General features: G+C 42.3%; 1 protein-coding gene across 1 annotated transcript in view; it reads left to right on the top strand.

Annotated features, from left to right (window-relative positions):
* Nucleotides 1-8796, top strand: part of OSBP (oxysterol binding protein) — a 40938-nt gene extending 32142 nt beyond the window's left edge. The window contains exons 10-14 of the mRNA XM_011963499.1: nt 1652-1755; nt 2944-3039; nt 4874-5055; nt 6158-6378; nt 6464-8796. Of these exons, the coding sequence (XP_011818889.1) occupies nt 1652-1755; nt 2944-3039; nt 4874-5055; nt 6158-6378; nt 6464-6606 (746 nt within the window). The 3' untranslated portion in view covers nt 6607-8796. The remainder of the gene's footprint in view (nt 1-1651; nt 1756-2943; nt 3040-4873; nt 5056-6157; nt 6379-6463) is intronic.
* Nucleotides 8797-9494: the final 698 nt, after the last annotated feature.

Below are 9494 nucleotides of genomic sequence, written 5' to 3'. Positions count from 1 at the left end.
GAGTAGCTGGGATTACAGGCACACACCACCACACCCAGCTAATTTTTTGTATTTTTAGTAGAGATGGGGTTTCACCATGTTGGCCAGGCTGGTCTTGAACACCTGACGTCAAGTGATCTGCCCGCTTTGGCCTTCCAAAGTGCTGGGATTATAGAGGTGAGCCATCCCACCTGGCCTGGAATTGACTATTATTAACTATCTTTTTAAATTTTTGATTATTTTGAATCCTCAGTTATCTCTCCTGTGAAACCACTGATTTTGTTATTCATTGGAGATTGACTCATAGGAACAGGAGTCAGCTATATGTTTCAAGCATTTTATTAGGCAAATAAACAGACATTTACTGCACAATAGGACGGATTATCCCGAGTTTACAGATGATAAAACCAAGGCCCTTGAAACATTCATAGTGCAATACTGTAATGCAATTCTGACGCTAACCACCCAGAGTTCCCGCAGATTCCCTAAGTTAAGGGCATAGTACCCAACAAGATTGCCCTTGCTTCAGATGCCAGCAACAAGTTGGAGGCCCTAGGCCACCTGCACTTCTGATAACTGGCTGTAAGTTCAGGAGTTCCCACAACTACCTCAGGTTTGATAATTCTTTAGAATGACTCAGAACTCGGGAAAGTGCTCTAGTTATCATTACCGTTTTATTATTCAGGGTACAAATCAGGGCCAGCCAAATGAAGGGACCCATAGGGTGAGGTCTGGGAGGGTCCTGAACACAGAACTTTGTGCCCTGTCACCATGGAATCAGGGCACATCACCCTCTTGGCACATTGATATATTCATCAACCAGGAAACTCCGCTGAGCTTTGGTGTCCAGAGATTTTAGTAGGGCTTCATTATTTAGGTTTGATTGCAGGATTTAATTCAATATCCAGATCCTCTTTCATCACCGGAGGTCAGGAAGTTAACCCAGTATCAGGTGACTCAAAACCCTGTCTCTAATCACATGCTGGAGCCTGGCTTGTTCTCATCCTAAGTTGTTAGCATTAGCTCTCTGGGGCCCACCATGAGTCACCTCATTAGTATAAATTGTCAAGGTCCACCATAAATAACAGACATACTCCTGTCACTTGGGAAATTATAAGGGTTTTATTCTTCATTATATAACAGAGGGTCATACATCTAATGAGGACTAGAGCCAGGATTTAATCCAGTGCTGTCTGATTTCAAAGCCCCAGCTCTATCCACTATTCCATTTTTACAATTAAGGGGCCTTAGATAAGTGGTTTGTTTAAGGTCACACAGCTAGTAACTAACAGTAGAGCCTGGTCCCATTACAGACTACCAATGTGTGCTCCTTCCATAATGCAATTACTTCCACGATGCATGCTGGGGCACATTTGACTTGTTTCTGTGAATTTTGCAGTTGTGTTATAGAACACAGCGCCCTGGCTGAGGTATATCAGTTGCCAGGGTTTGTCATCATTTAGTTATGTTTTATTCATAGATTGTTAAAAGTCAAGTGAGAAAAATTCAGTCAATACTTCCAGCATTTAAGAAAGTATAAGTCATTTTTATTGTTTTATTTCTAAAAATAATAAATATCAATAGAAAGAAATTAATCCATTACTGTTTTGAGGCTGCATGATGCTATTTTTCTGACATTTGGCTTAATTTGGATACCTCTTTCTGCTTCCAGGTACCATTCATTGTATTTTCCATGCAACTGGGCACCACTACACTTGGAAGAAAGTTACCACAACTGTACACAACATTATTGTGGGCAAGTTGTGGATAGATCAGGTGAGGAAAGGTACCTAAAGTGCGTGTGAAGTTTAAAAGAATACCTCTGTAGATATATTTCTGCAGTATTTAGGACATGTGAACTGGTCCCAGAATGTTGCTACCGATTCATCAGTTTCTCCTAAGGAATTTCTCTCAGGCAGTAACCCTACCTCTACCTCCCCAAGTTTCTGTACCACAAATTATTGTTTATAAATGACCAAATTATAACATTCATCAATGACTATTCTGCTAGGACTGTGTTGGGTGCTACGACAGGTAGAAAAAACAAACATGGCCCTAACTCTTAATCCTTTCATTATTCATCAAATATTTATTGCCAGGCGGTATGCTAAGTCCTGGGGATACAAAGTCTGATGAGATGTCCCTCAAGAAGTTATTATATCATTAGAGATACATGACCAATGTGTAGGTTGGAAAGTATGCAGCAACATACACTAATATAAAAGATACCCTACGATAGTATCTGATTAATTGTCAGTTTGCTCTTAAGACAATGGTTGCAGTAAATTTAGAAAAGAGGGAATACTGTCTTCTGAGCAGTCAGGAAAGGCCTCACAGTAGATGTGGGAATTAAGCTGAATCTTAAAGTGTGGTTTGGGATTCAGAAGATAGAAAGGAAGGGAAAATGGGCCGGGCATGTTGGCTCATGCCTGTAATCCCAACATCTTGGGAGGCCAAACTGGGAGGATCACTTAAGCACAGGAGTTTGAGACTAGCCTGGGCAACATAGTGAGACCTTGTCTCTACAAAAAATTTTTTTAAAAAAAAAGAAGGAAAGAGGGAAAATGAAATGAGTAAAGTATAGAAAGACCCAGCATATGTAATTTGAAATTGTGAGTAGAGTATTTTGATTTAAGCAGAAGAGTTCATGAAGGGTACTAGTGAGGGATTGGTTTGGAAAGGTAAATTATCATGTGAATTTCAGTATATGTGCTGAAGGTCAAATCATGCCATCTAACATGTGAGATACAATTCAAAACAAGTGGTCACTTGGTCTTGATCTCAACCTGGAAAACCAAGGTTACATAGGGATTCTGTAGCATTCCCAAGGCTAGTTAAGATCGGAATCTTAAACAAGGGATTACTAGAATGTAAGATTGAAAAGTAAAGAATTATGAACCATGGGTTTGGCAGACATTGAATTTATCCAGTCTTAATAAAACTATGAATTTTTTCATTTTACAGTCTGGTGAAATTGATATTGTGAATCACAAGACAGGAGACAAGTGTAATCTTAAATTCGTTCCTTATAGCTACTTCTCTCGGGATGTAGCAAGAAAGGTAAGGGAAGTTTAAATTACATCACTTAGCATGTATCTCTTAGAAAGCATACTCCTTTAGGACTGAAATGTATATACATGTGGGGAGGTGTGGGGGGTGTGTACATTATATATAGTGTATGTGTACATATAGTGATTCAAAAAAAGTAGAGGTGAAGGCTGGGCGCGGTGGCTCACAGCTGTAATCCCAGCACTTTGGGAGGCAGAGGCAGGCAGATCGCCTGAGGTTAAGAATTCGAGTCCAGCCTGGCCAACATGGTGAAACCTTGTCTCTACTAAAAATACAAAAGTTAGCTGGGTGTGGTGGCACGTGCCTGTAATCCCAGCTACTCGGGAGGCTGAGGCAGGAGTATCACTGGAACCTGAGAGGCAGAGGCTGCAGTGAGTCTCGCACCATTGCACTCCAGCCTGGGCGACAGGGTAAGACTCTGTCTCAAAAAAAAAAAAGGAAAAGAAAAAGAAAAAAAAAGGTAGAGGTGAAGGAGAAAGTCAGCAAGAAATACTATATTGTATTACTAAAACAATTCCTTCTCTTTTCTGGGAATGACAATAAGTGAGAAAGTGAAAGTGTCAAGAGCAATGAGAAATTGAAAATGGGAAACACAGCCGAGGCGGGCGGATCACCTGAGGTCAGGAGTTCAAAACCAGCCTAACCAGCATGGAGAAACCCTATCTCTACAAAAAATACAAAATTAGCCGGGCATGGTGGTGCATGCCTGAAATCCCAGCCACTTGGGAGGCTGAGGCAGGAGAATTGCTTGAACTGGTGAGGCGGAGGTTGCGGTGAGCCGATCACACCATTGCCCTCCAGCCTGGGCAAAAGAGAGAAACGCCGTCTCAAAAAAAAAAAAGAAGAAAAGAAAAAAAGAGAAAGTAAATGGGAAAACACAGAGGAAGGACTAATAAAAGATTTCAGGAAGAAGGGGTTTGATCCCTGAGAAGTTTGAGAAGTTTAATGGGGAGTTGTGTGATACCACCATAATGATTTGTGTCATGAGTTTCTGTGGGAGACTGAAGAATAGCTGGGGATTTCAATCTGTTTATGGGTCCCTATGAATTTCTGGAGAGAAGAAAATATAATTCTGAGTACCAGTCTGATGCTTTTTCTACATGTATCTTTGATATAAAACTCCCTGGGAAGGGTAGTGAGGGGAGGGGACAGAGAGCAAGGAGGAAGTGGGGATAGTTAATGGGTACAAAAAAATAGAATAAAGTCTAGTATTTGCTGGCACAACAGGGTGACTGCAGTCAAAAATAATTTAATTGTACATTTTAAAATAACAAAGAGTATAAAATAAAAATAAAAAGTTTACCAAAAATCCCCATATAACAAAAAATGGTAATGAAATCCCCAAGTCATGGCTCAGTTATTTCAAGTAGCAGAAAAAAAATACAACAAAATAATTTGAAGCCAGGCATGGTGGCTCATGCCTATAATCCTAACACTTTGGGAGGCAGAAAAAGAGGATTGCTTGAGCCAAGGAGTTCAAGACCTGCCTGGGCAACATAGCAAGACCCTTTCTCTAAAAAAAAAATTAAAGAATTAGCCAGATGTGGTGGCACATGCCTGTAGTCCTAGCTACTCGAGTGGCTGAGGTGAGAGATCACTTGAGCCCTAGAGTTAGAGGCCACAGTGAGCTATGATTGCATCAGTGTACTCCAGCCTGGGCAACAGAGCAAGATCCCATCTCTAATAATAATAATAATTTGGATGACTCCCTGGTGTTTGTTATAACAGGATCTAACCAGTATTTATCCTAGGACTTCCAGTATAGTCAGGTAAGCTAATTCACAATGAATTCTATATAGCCAAGCCCTGTTCTCCACCCTTGCAGGTGACAGGGGAAGTGACAGATCCATCAGGAAAAGTCCACTTCGCCCTTCTGGGGACATGGGATGAGAAAATGGAATGTTTCAAAGTACAGCCAGTCATTGGGGAAAATGGGGGTGATGCTCGACAGAGAGGCCATGAAGCAGAGGATAGCCGGGTCATGCTGTGGAAAAGGAATCCTTTACCGTGAGTATTAGCATGCATGCTGCCCAGTTACCACTTTGCCCTTGACTGTGGAGCAATATCGAAGGCATTTCTGCCTGCCCTCTCACTTAATTATGTGAGGAATTGAGCAAGGGAAATTGAGACCTTTGGAGAGATTAATAGAAGGTTGTCATTGTGTGATTTGACTTGCAGGATATGCTTATTTCAAACCAAACTACATCTGACAAAAAATACTTTGTGCTTTGGTCCTTTGGATTGTGATTCAGAAGGATATTTTTCTACTGTTTAGAGCAAAACTGTTCAAAAGTGGCTAGAGGAGGAAGGTGCCTACCACCTGTTAACAATTTAGCCTAAAGGCCCATCAGCAGCCAGGTGCGGTGGCTCACACCTGTAATCCCAGCACTTTGGGAGGCCAGGGCAGGCGAATCCCTTGTGATTAGGAGTTCAAGACCAGCCTGGCCAATATGGCGAAACACTGTCTCTACTAAAAATACAGAAATTAGCTACATATGATGGTGCGCACCCATAATCCCAGCTACTTGAGAGGCTGAGGCATGAGGATGACTTGAGCCCAGAAGTTTGAGGTTGCAGTGAGCTGAGATCATGCCACTGCACTGCAGCCTAGGCAACAGAGTGAGACTGTCTAAATAAATAAATAATAAGAGAAAAAAGCCTAGCAGAAAAGAACGATCCCTGAGACAATGTGCAGGACTTTGGAAACAAGATAGAGGTCACTTATTTCCTGTCATCATCTAATACAGTCAGTTTGTAGTGATAGCCAAGGTTATCCCAGAGAGAGGTTAAAAAGAAAACTAAGGAAACAGGAGTGAGGAATTTTCATTCAGTAGAATGTTTCCTTCTTTCTATTGAATGTAGATAATTTCAGCTGGGCGCCACACAACACCAGAAGACTGTGGAACTGAGTGATGCCGGGGAGGAGATGGGGAGTGATCTCTCCTTTAGCTAGGGCAACGTGACATGGTCCTAGATCCTTTTCACAGACCCTGTTTTTGTAGAACAGCCTTGGTGATGTGGCCTTGGCAGTGTACTTAGTTGTTGTTGCTCCTTAAATAGGGTCTGGGCTCTGGGATTACCACTTCTTTTTCTTATCTTCTACTTTTAGGAAGAATGCAGAAAACATGTATTACTTCTCAGAGCTTGCTCTGACTCTCAATGCTTGGGAAAGTGGCACTGCCCCCACAGACAGCCGGTTACGACCTGACCAGAGACTGATGGAAAATGGGCGCTGGGATGAAGCAAATGCGGAGAAGCAGCGCCTGGAGGAAAAACAAAGACTTTCCAGAAAGAAGAGAGAAGCAGAAGCTATGAAAGCCACAGAGGATGGTAATGAACTTCCCTTCTACTCTTCTTTCTTGATGCATAGAGCATGCCAGCACTAATTTTTTTCTTTCCTCTCTTTTCCTTTTAGGCACACCATATGATCCCTATAAGGCACTGTGGTTTGAGCGGAAGAAGGACCCTGTTACCAAGGAGTTAACCCATATTTATAGGGGAGAATACTGGGAGTGTAAAGAAAAACAGGACTGGAGCTCATGCCCGGACATTTTCTGAAATGGCAGTAACAAAAAAGAGGAGCATCTAATGGAGAAGAGGACAGAGGATGTGTGGAAAAGCTGGCAGTTGTGACTCTCTTGCCAAGTGCTTTCCTCAAGTTTGTCTCTCTTGACCAATCATTTTTTCCAAATCAATCACCAGAAGGAGACACCAGTGGTGGTGATTGGCTGGTTGCCTTAGCTGATTGAAACTGAAATCGACATATGAGATACTATGTCTGTAAGGGAGAGGTTTAGTGGCTGAAGGTTAGTGTATTCCACATCCACAAAGTCAAGTATTCTGGGCTCTTCTTTCTCCCTCTGCCCCCGTTTAAGATGATGTCACTTACCCTCCCCTTGTAGTATCCTGCTCAGCCAAGATCTGCGTAAGATTATGATTCAGGGGCATTTTGGTGCTGTTCAAAGCAAGAACCGAATTTAGAAGTTCCCTTAAAAAGAAACATGTAAGACTTACCAATGGAGGCATCGTGAATGGTTGCAGTGGAGCTTAGGTATAACATCATCAAATGTGTTCACACATGGGGTCGGTTTAATGGAGTGTCCACGCGGAGATAACTGCGATATTGGAACACCTGTGAGAGAGATTGTTCTATAGGGCTGGAATATTCAGAGTTACATTCTTGGAAGTTTCTGTTTTTACTTGCATCGAACACCCCTCTGTTGTTCTCCATCATCTTTAGTAGCAACTGGAGACCACTTTGGTGGTTGGTAAGAGGGGTGCATTCTCCTCACAAAGGGGTTTTGTGGACTTTCTCTGGCAGAGAGCTTCTGAGAACACAGGCAGGATGGGAAAAGACTACTAGTCACTTTTGCTTTCCCACCCCCCCCCTCAGTGCCATCCTTCATTGTCTTTCTGGCTTCTCTTCTTTCTCCTGGCACAGTACCATTTTGGGTCTGTGCCCCAGTGTGGAGCAAAACATTGCCTGTCCCATTCTGATACACTTCAGAATTTGAGAGGAGAAGTTAATCTGAAACAAAAGTTTTCACCATCTCTCAAGCCCCAAGGACTGGAGCCACCTCTGGAATAATGTGTTAAATATCTGTATATTATATATATGTAGAGAAAAAACTAATTTTTTGGTTTGATTTTCTTCCCATTAAGAATCTTGTTTTTTGATATCCCTTGTCTCCCTGAGACTCTCTCTCGGACACGTGTTGATGTGGATGGCACTCCTCTGCTCTCCATCTTTTATGGGCAGAGAGATTCAAAACCTGAGTAGGATCATGTCTGGCAGTTACTAAACAGGGACTTTGTCCATGGTTTGTATCATGGGGTGCCTCCTGCTGTCTAAACTCTGCTCTCCTAATTAGCTGACTCTTGAAAATGAAATCCTAACCTCTTTCCTGCCTCTTTTCTTTCTCTTTTTAGGAAGAGTATGGGTAGAAAGTCCGGAGGGCAACTTCCAGTTTAATTCTGCTCTGTCCGGCACATGGGCTAAACCCCAAAAGAACTTTCTTCCTAGTATGTGGGGCTTAAAGCACTGTCGTGTGGGGTGGATCAGATAATTGCTCCTGTGGGGCCCTGGCTTCCTTCTCTGTTAGTTCTGTATTTGTTTTCGTTGTCTTGTTGAGAAATATCATCCCTGTGCCACCCACCCTTGGTTGAGGATCACAAATTGAGGTGCCTTCCTTGTATGCTTTTTGTTAGTATTTTTTGTTTTGTTCCTTAACTGCTGAGCCTCAGCCAACGTGGGTCCTGGGGGAAAATATCATTCCAAAGGAAGCCATCCCTGCGAGGAAATTGGTTTTACTGGGTAAATTAGTACTTTTATTCCTTCCCCTATCCCTTCCTTCCTAGTTGTGATAAACATGGGAGAGGAGTGACTTTGACTGCTGGGGAATTTCCTCCTAAGAACCTTATTCCCAAAATAAGCCAGGGGTTATGTCAAGGCTTCTTTCAAGGAGGCTCATAAAAGCAGTGACCTCATCTGGGGCTTTGGATAGAGTGAGAATTCCCCAACTAAATTGGACTTCTCTGCTTTATCCCCTTTCCTTCCTTCGCCATCTGCACTACATTTCTGGCTTGATCCCCAATCAGATTCCCGCTAATGGAAGAAGTTTAGAATCTTTCAGGTGGAATAAAGTCACATGAAAACAAAACACAACTATATATATTTTCAGTTTTTTTGCCTTATTGCTTTTTTTCCAAAAAAAAAAACTACTAAATTAAATAATTTTTTAAAAGTCATATTGTTTGTCTGATTCACTTCTGCTTCTAGGCAGGAAGTGGTGTTGGGGAGGGGAAGAAGAACTGGTCCAATGGTAATTTGTTCTGCTCGAGAATCTGAGAGCCCAGAAGCCCTGGTCTTCATGAGAAATGGAAAGAAAAGCTGTTCACCACCACTCTGGAGGGCCATGAGCAGAGGAGTCGTTTTAACAGCCCCTGCTGCTTCAGTTGACAGTCAACATCCCACCTTGGTACAGGGGAATAGTTTTTAGTGTTTTTGATATTGGGCCTGCTTCACTTCAAAAAAATAAAAATTTTCCCTATAAATTGAATTTATGTTGTCCATTTAGATTCTCAGATTGTTGGCTGTTTTATGTAGGAATTCAAATTCTGTCTTTTGTTTGAGACAGGGTCTCACTCTGTCACCCAGGCTGGAGGGCAGTGTCATGACAGCTCACTGTAACATCTGCCTCCTGTGCTCAAGTGATTCTTCCCACCTCAGCTCCCCCAGTAGCTGGGACCACAGGTGCATGCCACCAGAACCAGATAATTTTTGAATTTTTAGTAGAGACAGGGTTTTGCCATGTTGCCCCAGGCTGGTGTTGAATTCCTGAGTTCAAGCAATCCACCAGCCTCTGCCTCCCAAAGTGCTGGGATTACAGGTGTGAGCCACTGCACTTGGCCTCAAATTCTGTTTTTGTTTTTGTGTTTTTTTTTTT

The sequence above is a fragment of the Colobus angolensis genome, unplaced genomic scaffold, assembly GCF_000951035.1.
Source record: "Colobus angolensis palliatus isolate OR3802 unplaced genomic scaffold, Cang.pa_1.0 Scaffold61, whole genome shotgun sequence".
Classification (NCBI taxonomy): Eukaryota; Metazoa; Chordata; class Mammalia; order Primates; family Cercopithecidae; genus Colobus; species Colobus angolensis.
The sequence above is the reverse complement of the archived record's forward strand: the minus strand, read 5'-3'. Positions and strand labels throughout refer to the sequence as shown.